The sequence below is a fragment of the Myzus persicae genome, unplaced genomic scaffold (assembly GCF_001856785.1).
Source record: "Myzus persicae strain clone G006 unplaced genomic scaffold, MPER_G0061.0, whole genome shotgun sequence".
Taxonomy (NCBI): domain Eukaryota; kingdom Metazoa; phylum Arthropoda; class Insecta; order Hemiptera; family Aphididae; genus Myzus; species Myzus persicae.
The window spans coordinates 84,839-110,917 of record NW_019104141.1 but is presented as its reverse complement, the minus strand read 5'-3'; the positions used below and the strand labels follow the sequence as shown (position 1 = coordinate 110,917).

The window sequence follows — 26,079 nt, the reverse complement described above, 5'->3', positions numbered from 1 at the left end:
TACATTTTACATATTTGTATGGTTTTTGTATCTATGCACTTCCTTGGATTGTCTCCGTGTTCTGCAGATTTGTTCGGATTAGATCGATTCATTTATAGTTAAGACTAAGTGTAATCCTACACATTCGTCGTAGTCCGTTGGTAGGTTGATGACTTTCCAACAGCGGACTACTAAAATCGATAGTTTGAAACTTCCAAATATTTCTAATCAACTCAGTGTTTTGATTATAGAAACCAAAAAATATTTTGAATAACCCATTCAAAGGTATATAATCTATCTTATATGATAAACTTCAATAAATATTATGCTGTATATCACAACTCATAACAATAAAGACTAAAATAGAGGTTGTACGGAAATGAGAATATCGCTACCAGCAATATTTTACTGTAACGAATTGGAATGCTGTAGGCATGCATTTTAAACATTAAAAAAACATTGATCCGTATCAATAAACAGGGCTTGCAAAAAATGTCATACTTAATGCTAAATTAAGAATCGTAAAAAATACAGGTTATGATAATATTATTTAATTTAAAATTTTTATTATTAAAATAGTTACTGTAGTTTCTTTCTAAACGTTTAAATTGCTCATTTGCGACGTAATACACAATTTTAATCAAAACAAAAATATGTTAATAATATGCTGATATATGTATGTGAAATTACTGTTACATCATTGCAATACAATTTATAGTTTGGGAGGACCTATATGGACTGTGGTAAAATATCCATTATAGGTGTATGGTGTATAGATTACATGAACAAATATTATAGTGGGCGTCAAGGGAGTTACTCCACTTTTTTCTGACGTGCAGGTCTTTCGGATAAACCTTATAGCCTATAGGAGCAGTAAAAACATCAAGAAGTTCCTTGAAGATCTTCTTAATATTAATTTTCAAATTGATCATACAATTTTTTATTGTGTTATAAAATTACCCATTTTCAGAATTTTTCGAATCAAAAAAAATAAAATAAAAATCTGGTTACTCCCGTTAAAAATAAAAATACCATATTTTAGTAGTTTCATTTCAAATGGTGTTTCTAATGTAGTGATTTGTTGTTGCTAAAATAATTTTATACACCCGTCAACGCAGACAACCAAACCACATAATAAATATTAAAAGAGGTTTCGGTGGCTCATTATAGAAATTTTTAAACCTACTGTTTAAAATTTGTTTGGCAGCAAATAATAATAATTAAAACTTGAAATGTTATTGAACTGATTGATTTTCAATTTACCGCATTTAAATAACATATTGGTACACATCTTAATGATCTAATTAAAAGCTCAAATAAATAAGAACAAAACATAAAGTACATATTTCTTTCATACTACTTTCATGAGATTGTACTTGATGTTCTTTGGACTAAAGATTATATTAGATAAAGCGTTTTACATCCAAACGTGTTTAACTTTTAAATAGTTAAAATACTACCAATAATAAGAAAATGAAATTACGTAAGATAAGTTAACGGTTGCTTCGGCTATACAGACGATCGTCGATCTTTTAGTAACGTTGTTGAATATAATTTATTTTACTGATGTGGGTTTCATAAATTATAATTAATAAAGACGTGCAAAACTATCGATGAAAAAAAAAGAAGGAAAATAGCATAATGAATATTATATTATATTGTACCTACAATACTGTGCAATGTGTGTAATGTACATACAAACATAATAAAAAAAAAAGTATATTATGTAATAATAGAAAAAAATACTTAGGTAATATATTATATTCTTTTTGATAAAAGGAAACTGAGTGAAAGTACAGTTTGTATCTAAGATATAATATAATATAACTCAAGTACTCAAACTCAACGAGCCTTTTTTAATTTAGTTTTTTTTCGGTAGATACCTCCATTTTGTACATGAACATGGCTTTTAGTTTTAATTAAATTCCACACAAAAAAAAAACTCAGCCTTAAAAAATTCCATATCTACGTGCTTTAAATTTACATGCAATAAATAATAACAAAATGTTAAATTTAATTTATTGACATTAAATCAAATACTATTTAATATAATTAGAATGAATATCCCCAATATTCCTTTTTTTTCTTTTTTTTTAAGGCTTATTTCTAGGATGGCAGTGAATGGGTTCATCGGCAACCGAAACATCACTCCAATAAGTGACGTACAGGATCTGCTGTGAGTTCCCACTGATGTCCCGGTTTGCATGAATGGTCGAATACAGGCTACCTCTCAGCTTGCCACGCAGGTCTTCTTCAAAATGATTGAAGACAAACTTAGCTGCAAGGAACAAGATGAGAGGCTAGCCGAGGTCTGAAGTAAGAGGAAATCCAAGTGTAGTCACTGCAAACGACTAAGCGTTCTCCCTCTCTGGACAAACATCTGACGGGAACCCAGACCTGCGGGTGCGTGCGACATCGAGCCGAGAATAGGAGCAACTAGCGAGAGACCTTGCTAGATATCTTTTTGTGTATATTGGAAGATGATTGAGCTCTATCGGCAATCCGATTGCCGCAATCGTCATATTTTACTTATATATTTCAATGTTATATTATATTATCTGTATTTAAATTTGTTCACCAATAAACTATGTCAACAGAGGAGAAGTATTGTCACAACAGAGCCTCCTCTAGCTGCTACAGGTTAAACGGGAAAAAAAGGATTATTCCTATGACATATCTATCTATATATTATATAAAAGAAAGTCGTAGTAGTTACACTATTGATAACTCAAGAACGACTGAACCGATTTGTCTGAAAATTGGTTGGGAGGTAGCTTAGAACCAGGAGACCAACATAATAGGATACCTTTTATCCAAATCGGTTCTTGAGTTATATATAGTGTAACTAACACGACTTTCTTCTATTTATATATAGATAGATTGTACGGCACAGCGGGGCCCGTGGGTTTTCAGATACCTGCAACTTGTCCTTTTTGTCCGTCAAATTACGCTGCGTCCTAGGGGGATTTTGCGGGCGGGCGACGCGATAAAATTCAAAATAGATCAGCGTGTAGATATTAATTGTTCCGAGAAGTAAAATTCGACAATCTATTCTTAATTTTTTAGTAGAAATTAGTATTTTTTTGGTTTTTGGTTACCATTGGTTATCGGACAGATTGGGTGTATAACCATGCATCAAATCAAATGTATGCAAATTGCCTTCCAAGGTGGCTGATTTGCACTTATAGCCGCTCATCGGCGTTTCCACAGTCAAAATAAAAATAGAAATGAAACATATTATAAAGTATGCACCTAGGGGGGTCTACAATCCACCACAGTTGGATTGCCTACCTGATAATATACTGCTCGCATTATCACAAGCGAGTATCACACGGAGTTAGCATTTTTAACGAGCAACGAAGTGCACGGGTTTAGCTAGTATAATATAAAAATTATATTTTTATTTTATTTTATAATGATTGGTAAAGAAGAGTAACACAATAATTAATTACAAACAATATCTTAATTCTTAAGAATTATTTCTGAAGCTTAAAAAGAAAAATGAAATATCTTAAGAGTAGTTAGTTAGATACCTATACTATATAGACTATAGGTAATATGAAACATTTCTTTTATTATTATATTAAATAGGTAGTAATAAGAAACGTTTATATTTATAAATATTTTGTAATATACTCTTTATATTAAAAATCGGGCTGTTAAAAAAAATGTTGGTCTCCAAAAGTGCTTTATATCAACTTTTTAAACATAAAGACTATAATAGGCCTCTGATGAGAATTATATAGTTACGTACATGAGATGGCCGTACTAAAGTGACTAAATATTACACCAAGGTAAAAACTTCAAAATGCGCCACCTGCTTATGTTACGTATATTTACATTTGAGACAAGTAAAAAAGCCAAAAGGAATATCATATCATCCCTCCTCCCAAATTAATTTTTAATTGTATGAATTTAGATGAAATTTTACTGATTTTTTTGGTAATTGAATGTATGTACTCTATAATAGGATATTATAACATACTATGTCAGGTACTTGATGAATATTGTATATAATTTTCAAAATGTTTAACGAACAAAAAAAATTGTATTCACGTGATTCGATGAAAATAACATAATTTCAAATAGTAAAACTACGTAACTAAAAAAAAAAAATCAAAATCAGACAATTACAATATCTCTAGAAAACGCATACACAATTTTTTGTGAACAATTTAAGATCTTTGAAAGCAATGTTGTTGAAAATATCCAGTTGTTTTGTAATTTTTTTGATAATTTTAAAAATTATTAAATCAATTATTGTAAAATCCTCAATTCATGTATTACATACAAAATGGCACCAAGTATTCTGATGAAAATTTTGTTAAAAACACATTATAATAAATTATGTATAATTATAATTATGTTTATTATTAAAAAAAACGAGCAACGATTAAAGAAAAGCTAGCAAAAACAGATTTATCATCTACTGAAAACTGTAGACTTTGATTCAAACTCAAACGTAAATGCAAGGCTAAAATATTCACAATTGATTCTTCTTTATTTTCTACTCATTCAAGTACTTTTGTAGTTACACACTTATACGTCTAAATTCATATGAGGTTGAACTTTTTTAATTTGATTTTAAATATTTTTAGCATCTGACAATTAATCTGATGATAATTGTAGACTGTAGTAATAACTACTGATAGTAAATTTAAATTTACTGGAATATTAATAAATAGTTGATCACCGTTCCTAAAAAAAAAAACAAATTAATGCTAAAAGTAAAAATCACATAATTTGAATGGATATTGTATACTCAATATTATACTAAAAGCTTTGTAAATAATAAAATATTTTTGTATTTAACGATTATACCTATTATTTTTTTATCCACTACACTCCAAATCTAGAAATAATAATGATATTATAATTATTTGGTTGAAAAACAAATATTTTAAATTTTAAAAATCAAAAAAATTGATATTGCTTATTTTGTATGATTACTCCACCAACTATTAGCGAAGACTTCTCTTATTTTTCAAACATTTTGCTTTTCGTTTGAAATAATTTTTTGTGATTTTCAGAATTCACTTAATAAAAATTGCACAACCACTTGTAATAAAATTAATAACAATGATGTCTGGAAAGTCTGTAGACCATCACTATAGGTGGAAGCCAACTCAACAAACACTTCTATACAAGATACATAAGTTTGAAACTACACCCAAATCTACTTATCCACATGAAATAGTTAACTAAACATTACCTCCTTAGACTTTTTTAATTCGATCAGAAATCCTTCAACAGTAACATTCAAAAATATAATATACTTAAAACATGAAGTGCAGTGGTTATCATTTATCAACTGCAGGTGTAAAGAACACCTTTACTTAAAAAAATTTAACATTAATTTTTTTTGTTCTACATCTAGATGTAACTTATTGATTCCATAGAGTTTTTAGCTTATGCATACTTATAGTTTTCAAATAAAATGTTTTTTTTTTGGGGCTTGGTTGATTTGATTCAAATAGCTTCCTTTCACCCACTGAAATTGTTTAAACAATTTACAATTTACTTGCTATACATTTCTGCGATTCTCAGAATTTCTTAAATAAAAATTGCACCAACATTTGTAATAAATAAAAATACTTTCTAGGAATTCATAGTCCATGGCTTGAAGTGGGAGCCAGAAAACTAACTCAACGCACACATCTCTAAAAGATACAAATATACAATAGTGTACAACACATAAATCCACTTATCCACTTGAAATAGTACACGAAACCTCACCGCCTCACAATTGGTGTAACAAAAGTGTTTGATAAAAATGACAATCATTTTTTAATTTTAAAAAATAATGGTTTTTGCAGGGTAAATGAATTGTGTCCCCCACATTACCAATGTATTTCTCATCTACAGGTACGAACAGAAAAATAATATCCACCACTAATAAATTAGAAGAGTGCTTGTTTCATCTAATGTTTGAAAAATCAAGTGCTATTTTTAAATTAGGGAAAAATTATCAAAAACGGACATAACTAGACATTATATTTTAAGCAACGACAAATTTTGACTTCAAAAGTTTGAAGTTGAAATGTTAACAAAATTAGTATTGTCCAACGAAAAATAACGAATCTTATGGTTGTATTATCTTGTTGTAATTCAAAAAGTATTCGAGCACTTGAATATTTTACTTGTTATTATATTATTATTTTTTGTGTCAACTATTAATGCAATATTTAAAATATAATTACTTAGCTATATTTAGAAAATTAATTTAATCGTTGACGTTATCATTACCCAAGTTGGGAAATAAAATATGCGTTTTCTAAATCTTATTAATTAAAAATAGAAAAATATATGTTGATTTAAATTATATAATTATCACTCGAGTCATTTCATTTGAGTGTTATATTTTATTGTTTAATATGACATCAGATTTAATTGATTAATAATAATATATTATATTTAAAAATATATTATGTCAATTTACCAGTGTATAAATACTGAATACAGTGAATCAGTGGATACAGTAGTTATTAACACTGCATCTCGTGCGTTGTTGCAGCCTACCGAAATAATAACATATTAAAAATTTTCTAAGTTCAAACTTTATTGTATTTAAAGTTTTTTCAAACATCACAATGGTTAATAGTTTAAAAAACTGCAGTCGCTCGTTCATCGTTATATTGGTCCTATTCTTTACTACTTCTAATCGGTGGATATTGCCCGTGGAGAATGCTAGAATATTAGCCGTGGAGACGCTCGGATGTAAAAGCCACTGGAACTTTATGAGCGCTGTGCTCCGGGCGTTGACGGACGCCGGTCATAAAGTAACCGTGTTCACCCCGCTTCCGGACGGCGACCGTAACAATTACACGGAAGTGGATTTGTCAGAAAATTTTCCGATATTAATGGCAAAAGATATGAAAGCGACATTGGACGTTTACGGCAATCCAATCGTGTACATGAATATGAAGACTGGGTTGAACAGACGATATTGCGATTCGGTTTACGGAAACCGACAGTTCAAAGAAGTAATCCGCGGTAAATACAAGGCAGATTTCGACGTGATCATCATGGAACCATTGAGTGTTGACTGCATGTCATACTTGGCAAGCAGACTGAACTTACCGATAATATATGTGATCCCATCCCCAATGATTACGTACGCGGAACGCACGTTTACCGGGGACATCTCGAATCCCGCGGTTGTCTCCAATTTATTAGCACAACAAGCTGTTCCCACAACATTCGTCCAAAGAGCAGCGAATACTGCTCTTTTGGCGTATAGTATGCTAATTACCACATACGATGAATTTATGCTGAGAGCTTTTGATCCAAGACCATACGACGTATCTCCTAAGGTTCATCCATCTATAATATTTCAAAACTCACACTATATAACTGAGTCTTCAAGGCCTGTTTCACCAAATCTTGTTGACGTCGGTGGTATTCACTTAAAACCACCAAAAGGTATACCACAAGTAAGTAAACTTTGCATTCTCTATTTTTATCAAGAAAATACGAATAATTCCTTATCTAAAATAACTATTACACGTAAAATTAATGTTAAAAAAAAATATTACCTATATTGGTGAATAGTGTAAAAAGGACAAAGATACCCATATAGTAAATTTCATATTTATACTATTCTTTTTATTTTCTGTAGAATTATATAGGAATTTTGAATAATTATTTTTAATTGCATAGATTTTGTAAAAACATGAAAAATTGTAAAAATATTGTCTCTGTCCATTTTAGGATGTGTTAGACTTTATTGAAGATTCACCGCACGGAGTGATTTATTTCACATTTGGTTCAATAATTCAACTCTCCTCATTACCAGAACACATTATAAAATCATTTAAAGAAGCATTTGCGAATGTCCCACAAAAAGTTTTATGGAAGTATGAAGGTGAAATGAAAGACGTTCCAAAGAATGTGATGATAAAAAAATGGTTTCCTCAACGTGATATTCTTCGTAAGATATTTTAATAAGTTACCTAATTTACATATTCATTGATAATTATTAATTTAATAACTTTGTACATAGTGCATCCCAAAATAAAATTATTTATTAGTCATGGAGGAATATCCGGAGTTTATGAAGCTGTAGACGGTGGAGTTCCTGTACTAGGTTTTCCCTTGTTTTTCGACCAGCCAAGAAATATAGACAACTTAGTTATTGCTGAGATGGCAATCAGTATGGACCTGTTCGCAATCAACAAAGAGAAACTGTTAAAGAATATCGTAACACTCATAAGCAACGAAAAGTAAGTTTATAAAATAAAATAATACACCTAATATTTTATTGAAATCTAATAATATCTTTTATAGTTATAAATAATTCTATAAGTCATATATGATTAATTAATATTAAATGTAAATTGAATATGATTTTTTTTTAGATACACGATAAATGCGAAAATTGCCTCTCAACGTTTCAAAGATCGACCTATGTCACCAGAACAATCAGTTGTTTATTGGACGGAGTATGTTATTCGACATAAAGGAGCGCATCATGTAAAATCCCACGGACTTAATCTAGCGTGGTATCAATATTTTCTGTTGGATGTGATTGCTGTAATATTAATATTTATTTCATTAATATTATTCATAAGTTATAGGCTTGTTAAATTTATGCGTGAATATGCTCCAAAATATTCACACGATTTTGTTAGGTTTAAAACCCTTTTACTTTAGACTTATGATAATAATATTTAACATGCTTAAATACCGATAGGCAATGACTGTAGTTTTCATATGTGCAAAATGCACACGTTATTTAAATTGTTACAATGATGACAATGTTTTTGGAAGGAAACTCGTCTTGTTTTTATTTGAACTAATAGATCTATAAATGTTGATGTACACATTTTGTTTAAAATCTAATTCTAAGTCAACTTAATCCAATTTTTTTACATAATTACCTATTTATATTATACTTTTTATGTACTTGTTTTTTAAAATTAAATTCCATACTTTTTATTTATAATATATTAATGTATTTCATTAAGTTTTTACCTAATATTAGAATATTAAAATATTGATCGAATATACTATTATATCTTTGTTTTTTTATCCAAACTAATTGTATAACACAGACTTCACCTGGTATAAAATACGCAATCATAAAATACTCCAAATACGGTGAGATAGTTCCAATTTGCCTCAGTTCGTGGGCAAATTAACATCGTTGTACCTTGCTGTGTGAGCTACTATTCTGACTCAGGCCGCTGCGGAATGGATATCAGGATATAGGGAGCACCTGGTTTGTATTCGAATGTGATTGAATGTACCTATATACTCTGAAATTTTACTGATCTTGAGTGATCTCCATCAAAAATCTCGACTACTTTTAAAGTCAATAACCTACTGAAGTAAGCACATTGCTTTTTATTGTACTTTTGAATAACAAATAAAAATAATAAAATTAACATTATTTTATTTATTAATAATAATCACATAGCATTCAAGCATAATAGGAAATACTCAAATGTGTGTACTTAAATGCTCGTAGTTTNCATAGCATTCAAGCATAATAGGAAATACTCAAATGTGTGTACTTAAATGCTCGTAGTTTATAGGTAGGTATACTCTATGCAGTATCTATATATACAATTTATATTTATATTATTGCTTTTTATACTATTCTAATCAGATCACAATAAAGATTAATGACTCCTAAAAACAACCCAATATTCAGGCTTTTTTCAAATCTTCTAGAAATGTTCCACCTAGGCACACCAGAAAAAGTTGTTGATATACATAATAAAACAGTCTCAGTTGGTAGTCTTAGTTTTAGGTACCTACGATCCCTATCCCTACGTTGTCCGAGTCCCAAATAAATATTCACGATATTTTCAATTACGTCAAAAGAACGTTGACTCAAAATTAAATACATGATGTTTTAAATAGAATTGGGATTTCCGATGAAGATGATAATTTCCCTGTGAAAATATCATGTATTGCTGGAAAAGATAAAACTTCTATAGGCACTTGAAATTCTAATATATTTTTTTTTAATATTCATTAGAATATAATATTATAGTATCGGCAAACATGAAACATTATTACAATATGCATACGCGCGTAAAGATATTATATTGGAAATGAATGCTCGATAGGAGTAACGAGCTTCCTTGTAGTAAAATTCGACTGAAGTTTCAATAAAATTGGTTCACTAACTTTCCTTAATGTAGGTATTCTGATATAGATAATGGAGTGCGTAATGTAAATTATGAGTAACGTTTTTAACAAATTGTGCTTAAATTAGTAGTCAAACATTATAGAATCATTAGTTACAAAAAAATATGTCAACTGGATGGATACACGCATTAGAATATTTCAAAAATCACTCGCATCTAGAATACTATACAAAAGTCAAAATGTATATTAGATTCAGAAAACTTTCTAAGTATTTGTAAAAATCTCCACTTTATCAGTAGACAAACAAATTGATATTGGAAGGAACAAATAAACTCTGCAAAATCTTATAAATATTATCATTCCTGTTATTGAGCCAATTATTTTGTGTGTTTGTCAAAATCTGGCAATCAGTGAAATAGTTATGCCCTATAAACTATTTTGTAGTTTGACCCTGACTGTTTGAGACCAAGGAATTGTGATGACTCTCGGTAAAATATACGCCTGTGCATTGTGCATAGCGTATTCGAATTTCGAAAGTCGAATAACCGATTTTCGTTGGTCGGACTCGGACGAATGAGATTTTGTCTATTATAGACCACATTCCTTACCTTTATTGTCGTTTATGGCATGTTGCTCTCATCTTCACAGGCTATCATAACTCATCAATATTATATGGCTAAATATGTATATCCGTAAGGTTTAAGCTGATTTTTTTTAATTTAAGCGACCCAGGCTCCAGAGATTTCACATCCCACCAGCGAAGTGAGACAATTTTTTTTTACCTTATGATAAGTTTAATTTTACGTGAAAGACGGAAATCTTATTTAGGTAGGTCCCTACTCCCTAGTATATAACCATGCACTTTTTTAGCAAGACATTACTCTTCTGCACACTATTTATAGAATACCTAATATGGTTTAATATTTTAATACAATATATTCATGACGATCCCAGATAATATAATATATTTAGGGAACAGAAATATATTATAATTATATTATCAAATATCAAATATGCCCTAAAACAAAATAAAAACCCTTAAAAATAATAATTTAAAGTACTCACAACAGAAATTATTTTTAAAAATGCACTATAAAAAAGCTCTTATTATTTTTAATATTGAAAAAAATGTGTTTAATTGTATTTATATAAATTATTACTCATATTATTTTCATCATATTCCAGGTATGCTGTATGTATGTATGTACCTTAGTGACTACACGTATCGACAATAATTTTTTCTGGCATCACATTTATCTGACCGGTAAAAACATAATAACTTATGATTAATAAATATTTATTTTTATTTTTTTTTTGGAACCAATTATGTTACTTAATTTTTATTGAATTTTATCCAATCCTATACCAAAATGACTTTAAAACATAAAATTGCACTAAAAATGTCAAAAAATGCTCAAAAAAGTAATAGTCTTAGGAACTAGAAAAAAATGCAAAATTAAAGTTACATATTTAAATTCCTTATTGTATAAAATGAACTTTGTGCTTGGAAAGCAATGTTTTCGGACATTCAGAAAAATATGTAATTTGCATTCAAATCTTGTCCCCAATTATAATATATGTTATACATAGATTTTTAAATTATACTTTTCTACATTGTGCTCTTGGTAATTTTATTTTATCATTATTAAAATGTATTGGACCATATTTCGTTAATTTTTTTCCATATATCTAAGTATTATGATTTCAATATTTACCATCAAAATACAATATGGAATCAAGCTTTTATAAATTAGGCTGGGGCCCCAGTGTTCGACAGTCGATACTCTCTCTCCCCCTACCAGTAGTTGTAGGCCACATGACCTCTTAATTTTTGTTCGGACATTAGTAAATTGTAAATATGATAAGAGAAATATTTAATATTTAACTACCATTATTTGACTAAAATATTAGGAGAAACAAACAAATAACTCAGAAATTTATTTCAGTTTTAAAGTTTTATAATATCTAATTTAGGATATAATAAATTATATTCATATAATTAATTTTAATAAAGTTATAGAAACTAAAAAATTGTATTACAAGTAATAATATGTTGGTAAGATCTTAAATAATAAAAGTTCAAAATTAATCTTCAGTACAGTCCACAACAACAGGGGCTTCGTCGTCATCCTCTTCATCTAACCCATTGAATTCCCAACCAAACTTTTGTTGCAAAAATCTCTTTATTTGAATTGTGCCATCTTTGAGATCATCCTCCAGTATAAGATCACAAGTTTCTAATGTTCTAAATAATTCTTTTAGACCATTATAAATAACATTATTATTTTCAACAATATCGACCAAAAAACCTTCAGGTATTGTGTCTAGCTGATGACGTACTGCTATGAAAAACTTTGCAAAAAAGTTTTGATCTTGAGCAATAGCATCTTTACTCATACAAAATAATTGAAACAGCTTCTTCCAGCGCTCAAAAGACTCATAACTTAAACCAAGAAGAAAACAAACATATGAAAACTGTAGTTCGGCTAATAAATCTATTTTACTGAAAAAAATAAAATAAAAACATATTGTACTCATTTAATTCTGTGGTTAGTAACTATAAAGATTTGATAATAACCTATCATGTTTTTCAGCCATGTAATCAAGTATGTATGAAGTATCAAGTGAATATTTAGTGATTTCTGAAAGTGATGAACCAGGTGGATAATGACATTCTGGAGGTTCAGTAAATCTAAATCATATTAACATCAAATAAATATAAATCAATAAATTATAATATAATGTTAAGCAAACTAACAAAATGTTGTTCACCTTATTTTATTTTCTTCTTTCGGTACTAAGTTGGGCAAATTTTCATATCCAACATCTGTTTCACTTCTAATAGGACCCCATTTTCTTCTTTTTTTTGTGTTTTCCTTTACCGATGTAGGAAATAACTCCATTGCCGATCGGATTAATTTTGTTTCAGGGCATAATTTTTGTATTAAATTTTCTAGAATGAAAAATAAATGACTGATGACTAGAAGTATATTGTTACATAGATTTACAGTTATACATACCAGTTAGTAATGAAGATAAACCATTCCATTTCGATAGTTCTTCATATGGATATGGTCCCAAACAGTCATCAAAATATAAGGTATTTGTTTTGTATTGCACTACTTCCAATCTGGGTACATCTACCAACATTTCATTGTTTGTATCCCACTTTTTTACAAGACATTCACCTTTTTTAAAACTATGAAAGAAACCACAACGTGGAGCAGTATTACCATACTTATCAGTGGCACTGTAAAAATGAGACTGTCATTAAATATGATCTACTTATTACAAACAGCTTTAAATAGTAACCTGAAGTCACTAATAATACATTTATTCATTTCACCTGTAGTACACAAAATGTATACCAGGAGGTATCATTTTGATTCCTTTGAATTTATCACCAGTCGCCCAGGACATCATATCGATGCCAAATTCCATGCCTGACGGTATGTCGAGAAAAAACGCTGTCGCACCATTCAGGTACAGTTTCATGGCCCTGTCTTGATCCATGTTCGATATATCGCCCAATTCAATATTATAAATTGGACGCTAACATAACAAATTAAAAACTAGGTACCTACACTTGTCTTGTAAATTATTTTTTTCTAAAACTACTTGTGTAAGTTGTATTTGAACATTCAAATTGTACAGGTTTAAAAATCTAGAAATGGTACACAATTAGTGATAACAGTGCTGTTAACGAAATTGATAATACTATCAACAAAAACATGGTAACGAGGTAACGTGTGGTAAACTATTGTTTACTTTGATCGAGTCACAATATCTGGTGATCCTGTAGGTATATCACGAGATTTTATTTTTTTTTTAATCTTTTCATTTTTATTTTTTATCTACAAACCTAGTTATACATACTTCATATTTTTACTTCTACAAAGTACAAATCTACAATTTTCGTGCTACACTGCTACAGCCAACAGTTATAGCTGTCTACAGAACTACATCAACTATTTAGTTGATTGTTGATGTCATCACTTGACATTCATCAACTACTATACACATTTTTATACATAACAAATTATTTTAAATAATAATATGATATTATAGTTAATAGGTAATTAGTTCAAATTATTAAAAATTAATAATTTCGGTGGCATAATATTCAGTTAGTTAATAATTATTCTGCTTGCTGATTTAAACGTTTCACTTACAGTAGGTAATAAATTATTTCAGAGAAATTATTCATTATTTGAAACTTGTTACCTACTTTATTAGTTAAAAAATTGTATGTTTGTGTTTAACTAATGTTTAAAAAAGGTAAGTCATTATATGTTACATAAAATGCATGTTTAATTTGAATAACATGATTAATGTTTTGGAATGTGTTTTTTCACGTTTATGTATACTAATACCAATATTTTAATACTTATTGCATTAATATTAAAAACTATTGATACAACGATGTTCATTCCCTTTGGTCCAAAGGGAGCATTTTTATCACAACACAAAACATTTTCTAATTAAGGCATTTAAATTATATTTCTGTTTAGTTCTTTTTTTATTCTTAAGAAAGAATAAAATTATGATGATTTATTATGATGATATCAATTTGATAGTATTTAATATTTAAAACAATAGCAATAATAATAATATTTCTAATAATAAAAAAAGAAAACTAATTAGATGTAATCACTAATCATAGACCTTATAATGCCTGGATGTAATCTGTTATATACCCTATACAAACAATAGAATATTCTTTGATATTTCCAAAAGATTTTTGTGTTTAAGACAATTAAAATGATATTAAGACGTTTTCATTTCAAAGTTGTGTTAAAATTATTAGTTTACTTAAATTAATAAATGACAATATATTATTATGTATGGGAAAACTATAACTCTTCATTTGATGTGGTAGTTGTATAAAAAATATGGAGAAGAAAGTATTACATTTATGATATATGTGCCAATTTTTCAACTAAATCCAGCATAAACATCATACATTTATAATTATTTAAAATTCTATGTAATAATATAAGGTTATATTTTTTTCAGAGGTTGCTCAATATTTTAATAATATTATGGAAAAAGAGTCAGATATAAGTGCTAGTATAGCAGCAATCACTACATTATTGAGACTATTGGAAGATGATAAATGTAAGTACACTTAGAAAATAGATGGATTTATGTACAGGTTGCAAATCATAAACATCTTAGATAACTTAATATCATTGCCATTCAAAGTTACAAGTTACAACACCATCAATTAAATTTATTAATTTTTAAATTTGGCACAAGAATAAAGAAGGGTTTGTGTTTTTACAATGAAGAAAATAATTTAATGATTGATCATTATTTTTGTATTTATTGTGACAACTATACATTTGATAATAATAAATGTAGGAGATTATTGATTTTTTTATTTCTTTATGTTTAGCTGAAACTGTACAAGAACTAGATTTGAATTTGCAATCTGCAGTAGAAGTAATTACAAATGGTAGTTTCCGTATTACTGGTGTATCTTCTGGATGTGCATTATTTATGAGGTTTATAACATTTGCTAAATTGGATAATATTGTAAGTATTTTTAAATGTATTGTGTTACTAATATTTTACTTAATTAAGTTTCATTTTGAATATTTAGACAGTGAACCTATATTTATGGACTTCTCACAATAGCGGACTACTTATTAATGGATATTTTATTGGGTCCCAGCAAAAATATACTTATTAGATAGGCCTTAAGTATTCTTTACTTATTGGACCCTTCAATACAACTGTGATATATTTTGTGTTTTTAATAACCAACAAGTGTAAAGATAAATATGATTTTACATTAATCAATGGTGCAAATAGACCACAAATATTATCTATGAATATTATTCATCTGTGTTATGGCTTGTATAGCCTACAATGAAATAATTATCAGTTAAATAAAGTATAGTTATTCATAGTTTCTACATTTAAGAAGTATATATATCTATATATATATGTGTGTGTGTGTGTATACGTGTACACCATTATGTCTTGTGGAAAACGAAAAAGACTAACTTTGGCACAAAAAATTGAAATTATAAAATTTGTGGAAGCAGAAAATGTTGGAGTGCGAGCAGTAGCTGAAAAATTTAATATTGGAAAAACCCAGGTTAGTGATATATTAAAAAATAAAGTTTATTTATCACAAACATTTGTGGAGCAAGGAAGCGAAAAATCAAAACGCAAATTTCCAAAATCGGATGGTGAAATAATTGACACTGTGATATTTCAATGGTATTTACATGCTCGTGTCAACAATTTTCCGATTTCGGGTCCAGTATTAAAAGAAAAAGCATTGGAATTGGCATCAGAAGTTGGCCTCAATGACTTTAAAGCATCTAATGGATGGTTGCAAAAATTTAAAGACAGGCATCAGATTTCTTATAAAAATATTTATGCAAATCCTACATTACTAAAAGAGTGTGTTATTACAGAATGGTTAAATAGTGTAAAAGAAACTATTAAAGGTTATAAGGACTGTGATATATTTAACTGTGACGAAACTGGCCTATTTTATCGAATTCTCCCTGAAAATACAATGAGCTTTATAAACGAGACCTGTATTGATGGGAATTTATCAAAGGAGAGACTGACCATTATGCTATGTACTAACATAGATGGAGAATTTGAAAAACCATTGATCATAGGAAAGGTTGGAAAATATAATTGTTTTAAAGACATTAATATAGACAACCTTGAAATTATTTGGAAGTCCAACACTAAAGCATGGATGACACGTAACATTATGACTGAGTGGCTTTTAGATTTTGATTACAGAATGACTCAATCAAAAAGAAATATAGTTCTTTTTTTAGATAATGCAAGTTCTCATCCTTTGCTTAACAATTTGCAATCGATTAAACTAATATTTTTCCCACCATATTTATCATCTTTCTGTCAACCTTTGGAGCAAGGAGTTATTCAAAATTTTAAAATTTTATATCGTCAATGTGTATTAAAACATCAGTTATCAATAATGGACAACGGTTCTGGATCATTAAATAGAATCAATATGCTACATGCAATTCTTTGGATAAAATATGCTATTAATGAAATCAAAAGATCAACAGTTAGAAATAGTTTTATTAAATCTGGTATCTTGATCTCAGGTGAAAACCAAACAGAAGATAATCTTGCAACTAATGATTACAAAGCATTGTTGATTCGCTTGATTGGCAATGATTCAATTAATTATGCTGAATTAGATAACCAACTATTAACTGAAAATCAATCATTAGATTTGATCAAAATAATGCAAGAACTCATTGACCCACAAATAAGTGATGAAGATGATGCTGAAGATGATACCTCATATCTTCTCAATGAAGATATAGTCTTGACAAATTTGGGTCAAGTTTCTGAGTCCACTGAAAAGAAAAAAATTGAACATAAAATTATTAATTAAAAACCATTATTTGTCTTTATCTTTAATGTTTGCAATTAGTAGATTCCTGTGTGCTATAAAATGTATGTTGTACATTTTAGTTTTATGTAACATAATATAGAATATATAATATTACACTTTAGTGTAAATTAATAAATGTTATAAAATATGTCACTATGTTAATGTGATACTATAAAGTTTTTTTTGTTTCATTGTTTGTAAAATATCAATTATAAATAACATTATATAAGAGTTATACAGCTATCATGATTAATTATATATTTAAATATACCAGTTGTTCTATAAAATGCGTAAATAAAATAACAATGTACATTATTTATGAGACTTTAAAAAAAATATTGTATATATATTTTATTTTAATACAATTATTTGGTGTATAAAAATGATGATAGAGTAATAAGATTTAATTTTTATTCAAATATTACTTAGTCTTTTTTTAGTAAATTATTTTCTAGAATCTATCTTTTTGTTATTTCTATTATAATAGCATCAAGAGCAAAAAATTTAAATTTGAAACCTCAAATGTATTTCAGTTAATATGCATACTTTTATGTACTTAATTTTAGACTTTTGCGGAATGTAAAAAAGTCATGTTGGACCGAGGAAAAGTATTTTTGAAGAAACTTACCGATGCAAGAAATAAGGTGGCCAAAATTACTCTTCCTTTCTTTGTTGATGGCACTGTAAGTATTAAAACATGCATATTGTATATTATAATAAATTGTCATATTTGGATATTTTTCAGTAAAATTAACATAGATGATATAATAATTTAATTTAAATTATTTTAATGCGTAACATATATAAATAAATTCTCCTAGATTAATAAATGATTAAATAAATAATTCTCCGTATATTCATTCATACAACCCTACCTGTAATTATGCCTCTAATGACTAACAATATATTTCAATAATAAGTAAATTTAATTGAATCATCATGTAATTATGGTTAGCTTCTCTCTTCAAAATTATTTCACCCCTCTTATCACGTGTACTTAATTATATGCAGAAATCTAAATAGATTTTATACCTATATTTAATTATTGTTATTTATTATTTTATTGTATATATTTAAAAAAATGTGTAATTAATTTTAATTGTATCCCATTTACAGCGAAAAGTGATACCTTTAAATATAGATTATATATTTCTATTATATTTCTTGTAAACATTTTTGTTTTAGAATATCTTGACACATTCAAAATCTAGAGTAGTGTTAGAAGCCATGAAATTAGCCGTGAATTCACAAAAAAGATTTCATGTTTTTGTGTCAGAATCATCTCCTGATAAAAGCGGGTAATTACTAATTAGATGATAAATAATTATTCATACATAATTGTATTGTTTATAAAATATTTTTTAGAATATTTTTAATACATTTGTTTATTTATTAGAATTGAGATGTACAATTGTTTGAAGGCACTTGATATTCCTTGCACATTGATATTAGATTCTGCTGTTGGTTACATCATGGAAAGGGTTGATATGGTTATGGTTGGGGCTGAGTGTGTTGTAGAGAGTGGTGGAATCATTAACAAGGTAATAAATTAATATATATACTATTATCATATTAAAAATGTTACAAACTTCACATTATTCTAGCTACTTTAAATATAGTCTTTGTTTTGTAATACATATAATAATATAAAATGGACTACCCACTCTCTTTTGAATATCTCTGGGTAAATATCCATTTTTACCTTATGTTTGCCATTCATTAGCTGGTAAGTTGATTAAATTAATATTAAGACTTCACACAAAGATCTATCACATTGGCGTTAATCAAAAAACAAAAATGTAAGACTGTTCCAATAATCAAAACCATTAGTTAATACTTGGCTAATTGTACCTACAAAAATTGTTTTATTTTTTAATCGTTGAACAATGCAAACATTATTATTACAGAATTAGTACTTGAAAATAATAGAAGTTGAACTACAGAACTGAAAATTGTTACTTGTTTTATGCATACAGAGATGTACCACACTTAGTTATGACTGATTGATTTGATGTTATACTTTGTTACCCTTCTAATCATAGGCGTAGTGTACTCGTGTGATGGATTTATATGGAGGGGTTATAGCATTTAATGTTCGGGTGCACAATACAATATATTCTAAAAATGTAACTAAAAAAAATATACTGGGGAAGGGAGTATAGCCCCTCACGCCATGCTACACCTATGCCTCTGAATGATCATATATATAAGTGATTAGTTAAGCATCCTTCTGCACAGTGATATAAATATATATTGAAACAATCCTTTTTTAATAGAAATGTATTACTTTTTATGTTAATCCTTTTTTATTTTATTTTCTATAGATTGGAAGCTGTACTATGGCTATTTGTGCTAAAGAATTCAAAAAACCATTTTATGTGTTAACAGAAAGTTATAAATTCTCACGAATGTATCCCCTGAATCAGAAAGATTTACCTAATAATTTCAAAGTAAGTAATTTGTTTCATAACCATATATGGTCATGATAAAGATTAAATTTAATCATAACTTTGGTTAGATTATTATTATATATTTTTATTAAATTTTTTTGAATATTAACATAGTTGACATAAAAATTCTCCTACAATGTACTAAAAACTGATTTATTATGAAACAAACAATTATTTTTACAAAATGTATTTAAAACCGTGTTGGAGAAATATGTAATACAGACCAATTTTAACTGTTTTCGTATATAAAACATGAAATTAGAAACAAATATTTAATGACTTCATGTTTTTAGACACAATTCATAGACTCAATATTATTAAATACTCTATATCTGACCTAACCTAACATACTAATATATTAGAGGTATTATATTTTATGTTTTAATTTATTCTGTTAAGAAGATACCATACACAATATTATCATAATAAATCTTATTTGGTTCTAAATCCAAGTGTACCAAAACTTCAGTCGTTTAATTTGATTTTACATCAGTAATGATGGTATAAAAGTTATTTGACTTCATTTAATTTCGTATTAATATAATTTTAAAAAAAAATAAAAAATGTGTAACTATTAATATAGGTTCAATTTAGAATATATTTTGTAATATTTGGTATACTAAAATACTACTCTTTGGTTTTTATGAGATTGTTACCCTTAATTGAATTCTACAAAAATTTATTACTGCTAAATATTAATTGCCAATGTTCTAAAATCTATTATTATCTATTAGTAATAATTTATTCATTTATTTTTCAATTTAGTACAATGAGAACAATTCAAATGATGATAATTTATTAAATGCTCATCCTTCAGTGGATTATACGCACCCATCATACATCAGCTTGCTTTTTACTGACCTCGGAATATTAATGCCATCAGCTGTAAGCGACGAATTAATAAAACTGTACTTGTAAATGTTTAATGCATCTGGTATGTTGATAAAGTTGTATTAATTAAGATGTAATATTTTGCTAAATAAAAAATGTAATTTATACCATTAATTGTATTCAAAACTTTTTTTGTATGAAATATACCACTCATATTATAATATAATATTTTTCATTTTTAAAACATCAAGACGTTTCCATTGTGTGATTACTGCTGATAATAGCTTGATACTGCATAGGGGCAATTTACTTTTCAAACTATAATGTAACTGTTGTAAACTATTTATTGTAACTATGCTAACAGTCTAACGGCCATATCCGCCATAAACTCAATTTTTCATTGTATTGAAAAAACCAATTTTTCCTCCTGAATATTATTTTCAGTAGAAAATCTAAGTCAGGTAATCAGATTAAATTTAAGTGGACAGTTATGCAAAGTTGATACATTGATGAACTTAAACTTAAAAATAACTAATCGGTTTAATCATTATTTATAAAATGCCGAATACGTCTACTTTGTATAATATTACCTATCTTGATTTTGGTGGATACGCTATCTTGACAAAAATAAAAACGCTGGTCGTCGATCGATAATTTTTTTTTTTTGGACAAACTTATGATCTATTATTGTGATAACTATTATTTTTGGGATTCAAATATAGGGATTTGCCAAGCCCTCCCAAATAAAAACCATCCAGGCCTTCCAATCAATCTCTATACGCCAAATAACATCCGCGCTATGGTATGTCTCTAATCTCTCACTACACAACCTATAAATCGAAACAGTCTCTACTACAGCTAAGAATTATTACAAAACATTTCACACTAAATCATTTAATCACACAAATCCGCTAGTATCTAACTCAGCCAGTGAATCTCTCCCAGATAACCCCCTCGTCGACTTAAAGAAACTGGTGTCGTGACCTTTTGAATCACGACTAATACTAATTTAAAAAAAAAAAATAACCCCCTACAGGTCTGAGGGTATCCACACTGGTGGATCTCCCTCCTCACGTAATGTTATATTGTTTTTGTTTTTTTAAACTATTTTAAGTCACCAAATTTACTTATTGTATATTATATATTACAGATTGTAAATATACTTTTGTTTAATAAAAAAAAAAACTATTATTTTTTTACGATGTAACACCAGCATTTTACTCGCGAACTTATAAATAAACCATCTGTTATTTTTTACTACAATTGGGACTTATCGTTAATTCAAGCTAGAGTTCAAACTGACGTATCCGCTAATTTGGCTTATACGACCATTTGTATTATTCATAAATGGCTGATACAATGGTGCTGGTGTATACGTCCGATTTATTTTATACCTGTTAATTAAATTGTTAAATAGGCGGATAAGGCCTCAAGAAAATGAGTATATAGCTAAAAGAAATATTAAATAACTTATAGAATGGTTGTAGATAGAATCACTAGGACTAGAGTGAGCTCATTTGATTTATTTCAATTTGCCCCTTATTAATACATTGGTGTGGCGGATACAGCAGTTTGACCATTAGGCTATATTATTATTATTATATTATATTTAGGGCCATATTTATGGAAGGACAAATGGGACATTTGCACTGGGCCCACTCGAACTTTGGCCATATAAAATTAATTATATACTGTTTTATCATATTTTGGGCATACGGCTGAGTATTTAACCATTATTATAGTTGAAATAATTAAGGACTTTGGTATAGATATTATTAAAAATATAAAAACTGTGTTGGACAGTCATACGACAATACCAGTAATATGGCTGGAAAGTACTTAGGATTACAAACAAGAATAAGAACACTAGCTCCTTTTGCACTATTTTTGCTGTGTGCGGCACACTCTTTAAACCTGGTCGGTGTTCATGCAGTTGAAAAGTGTAACGGTGTAGTTGAATATTTTAGTACGAACTACGATTCAATCTGTTTATAACTTTTCTTCGTCTTTAACTCATCATTGAAAACTTTTATGTCAACATCTAAAACGTAATGAAACGCTAACTATTAAATCGTCTTCACAAACACGGTGATCCGCAAATGTTAATGCAACTAAAGCATTAAGACAAAATTATGATCATATTTTATCTATTTTGTTAGAAATATCTCAAGATAAAAATAAAAATGGCAATACTCGATTATATGCAATAAACATTTTGAAAAAAAGGGAAACCGCTATATTAACTATTGTGTGAGATGTTATATCACAAAGAATAAATATAACTTCAAAAAATCTTCAGAGTTAAACAGAAAATGTACTTTCAATAGTATCCTTGAACCTATAGAACTTTAATATATGGATATTGAATATCAGAGTTCAAGAAAAAAAAGACACCAAAAAGTAAACACTTAGATGATACTGATTCTGAAGAAAGACAATTAGATCCAAGAGCGAAGTTTAAAAGTGATGTTCATTAGGTATGTTATTAGTTATTACTTATTTGTGATAAATGTATAGCTAAATCGAATAAACGTAATATGGACTACATTGTTCAATAAAAATCCTGAAAGAAATGAAATTAACAACCAAATAAAAAATGTACAATCAATGTACTTATACAAATTAACTAGATTTGGATCCCGATAATTTTGCAGATGGATGGTCTCAATTACATAGTTTAATTTCTTCTCATCAAATATCAAGAAATCCCGCTGCCCAATTTAAATTCATTAAAGATATGCAAATACATCACATGCATTTCAACATTTAGAAACGTGTCTTCAGATTTTTCTTACGATGCCTGTTACAAATTGCTCCAGTGAAAGATCATTTTTTTTTTCATTAAAAAGAACTAAAAATAGATTACGACCTACATTGAGTCAAGAAAATGTAGACGCTCTGGGAATATTATAATCTATATTGAAAGTGATTAAGTGATATAAAAGCAAACCTGAGTTTTGATGATGATATTGACCACTTTTCAAAGCAGAAAACAAGGAAATTTTGTTGTATTAAATTTATTTAACTTTAGTTACTTCATTCAACTACTTAAATGTCCACTTTGGATCCTTTAAGCACATTTTTAATTCATTTTTCTTAACAACGAAAAAATCTCATTTGAAATGTAGAAAAAAAATTCGTAGTTTTAGAAATGTCAACGGAACAAATGGTTTTCAGTTTATTTTGTATGGTTCTGACTTGAATGATTCAGAATAGACTATACATATAATAGGTACATTCAAATATATTTTCAAAAGAGCAAAACTCAAATCAGTACGTTGGATGGAACACATATAGGTATATTAAGCTCTGAAAAACGGTAGTGTGGAATCCCCTTAAAATATATTTAATAACAATAGTTATACCATTATAGCATTATAATAAATCAAATCACACCCGTAGGAACAAAGAATTTAAAATAAGGTCTCAGAATCTTGCTGTTGATTATACGTCTTGAGTAAGTTGTTTTAGAATTAAGAGTTAGAATAAAATAGATACGTGTCTAAAAATGAACGCAGCTCGTTTTTACCATACTACCAAGAATCATAAGTCGTGAATACTTACTGACCGCCATGGTTTTATTTCTTCTTACTCATCATCATAACACTTACATAGTTACATGGCATATCGTATATGACTATATGAATATCAAGTCATAATATTGTAATTTATAATAATATAATGAAATATTATGATAAATAAAATTTAAAAAATTAAATACTCGCAAAATGGTAAAGTAATTTCTATTGATTAGATAATTTACCGATAAATTTCTTACTTTATAATACTTTACCAAAGTAATATTACCGACTTACACCACTAATTAATAATTATACATACCTAGTATAATACAGTTATATACTATGTATAATCAATGGTACTAGGTATAGAGCAAGGATGGCAAACCTTTTGACACCTGCTTGCCCAAAATTACCTTTTTTTTTTGAGAGCGTGCCATGAAAAAAATTATATTTTGTTATATTATAATTCAATTATATAATTAATGTACAAAAAGGTTAGCTTAGGTACATAATAATGACCGATAAAAGCCGTATGCTCAAAATATTTTTACCTATTACCTATATTCTATAATCTATAATATTATAATACTAATATATATTAGTAAAAATTTTCATGTGCTCACAAAATCTTTTTGTGCCATGGATTTTCCATCCCTGGTATACAGCCTAGATAATTTATATTATTTAGGCTCTCTAGTACTAGGTATAGTGTATACAGTCATACAGATAACAGCTGATAAAAATTTTAGGCATTTACGCATTTACCTATAAAGTACATTAGTAGCTACATACTTCTGCTGCCGCTGTTGTTGATAATTCCAATCATAAAGCATCACTGAAGAGTCGACGATTAAAGTAATATGTTAGTCTATACTCTATAGTAGTATAGTCTGTAGAGAACGGATTCATGTACACAATTGTATTAGGTATCATATTATTATTTGTCATCTTCGAAGAACGATTTCAAGACTTAAAGGTTGTAAAGCCCTCATTTGGATATCCAGAAAATCCATTTTTAGTTAATGTCATCGAAAATGGATGTCCAATATATATTAAAGTTATTACGCCCTATTGTAAGAAAATAAGAAATTAGGTGGATCTCGAAATTGAACTTTTGGAGTTATTAGAAATGAAGATCTTAAACGGTACAAAAACCATCGTTACACTATAATTTAATTTTGGAAGCATGTTCCTATAATCTTATGTCAAAATAAGTGAATATTAAAAATTGTGCGGTGAAATTAATATCAATCTTTGGAACAACATATTCGTGTGATCGCTTTAATCAACAATGAAGATCATTAAGTCAAAATAATGTTCAAATTTAACAACTGATAATTATCTCACAGAATTACTAAGAACTCTAAGTTACTAAGCTCTTACATAATGCAACCAAATCTTAAAGAGCTCACAAAAAAATAGACACTAAAAAAATGCGGATTAAATAAATTTGGGTCAAATTACCTATACATATTTTAATTTTTCATATCAATTTTTGTACTAATTTTATTGTTTATTTATCTGTATTATTAAACAATAAAATATATTTTTTTAATATTGTATGGCAAAAAACGCCGAATACTACTATGACCGAGCGACAAGTTGGCCACCCCTGGTCTATAGACAATAATAGAGAACTGATTTATGCACACAATTATACTATAATAACTCTTCAGAATATGCATTTAAGAACACTATACGATAAAAATGTGCAGCAATTTGATATAAGTACACACCTACCTGCTTTAAATATAGTAGGTACAACATATACGCGTGGGTGTAGCATCCTCTTAATAAA

The 26,079-nt window shown here is 28.2% G+C and overlaps 4 protein-coding genes across 7 annotated transcripts; 3 read left to right on the top strand and 1 right to left on the bottom strand.

Moving 5' to 3' along the window:
• The first annotated feature begins 6,460 nt into the window (after window positions 1–6,460).
• Window positions 6,461–8,901, top strand: LOC111039160 (UDP-glucuronosyltransferase 2C1-like). Its single transcript, XM_022322497.1, has 4 exons — window positions 6,461–7,412; window positions 7,690–7,909; window positions 7,982–8,201; window positions 8,337–8,901. Exons 1-4 carry the CDS (start codon window positions 6,570–6,572, stop codon window positions 8,629–8,631), a joined length of 1,578 nt encoding a protein of 525 aa, XP_022178189.1. The 5' UTR covers window positions 6,461–6,569; the 3' UTR covers window positions 8,632–8,901.
• A 3,199-nt stretch (window positions 8,902–12,100) lies between these two features.
• Window positions 12,101–13,773, bottom strand: LOC111039162 (protein AAR2 homolog). The gene is made up of 5 exons (XM_022322499.1): window positions 13,424–13,773; window positions 13,098–13,327; window positions 12,850–13,030; window positions 12,656–12,769; window positions 12,101–12,580 (listed from the first exon to the last, which is right to left on the bottom strand). Exons 1-5 carry the CDS (start codon window positions 13,588–13,590, stop codon window positions 12,163–12,165), a joined length of 1,110 nt encoding a protein of 369 aa, XP_022178191.1. The 5' UTR covers window positions 13,591–13,773; the 3' UTR covers window positions 12,101–12,162.
• A 127-nt stretch (window positions 13,774–13,900) lies between these two features.
• LOC111039163 (translation initiation factor eIF-2B subunit alpha) lies at window positions 13,901–20,934 on the top strand. Of its 4 annotated transcripts, none has more exons than XM_022322501.1 (8): window positions 13,901–14,152; window positions 15,094–15,195; window positions 15,476–15,615; window positions 18,046–18,162; window positions 18,665–18,777; window positions 18,876–19,020; window positions 19,804–19,929; window positions 20,695–20,934. In XM_022322501.1, the coding sequence occupies exons 2-8, from the start codon at window positions 15,120–15,122 to the stop codon at window positions 20,845–20,847; spliced, it is 870 nt and encodes a 289-aa protein (XP_022178193.1). In that variant the 5' UTR covers window positions 13,901–14,152; window positions 15,094–15,119; the 3' UTR covers window positions 20,848–20,934. The 4 variants fall into 4 exon arrangements, with proteins under 4 accessions (XP_022178193.1, XP_022178194.1, XP_022178192.1 ...); XM_022322502.1 differs by having other exon boundaries at window positions 14,141–14,254; XM_022322500.1 differs by lacking the exon at window positions 13,901–14,152 and adding an exon at window positions 14,167–14,355.
• LOC111039161 (tigger transposable element-derived protein 4-like) lies at window positions 15,776–17,615 on the top strand. The gene has a single exon (XM_022322498.1). The coding sequence runs from the start codon at window positions 16,061–16,063 to the stop codon at window positions 17,477–17,479; it is 1,419 nt and encodes a 472-aa protein (XP_022178190.1). The 5' UTR covers window positions 15,776–16,060; the 3' UTR covers window positions 17,480–17,615.
• Window positions 20,935–26,079: the final 5,145 nt, after the last annotated feature.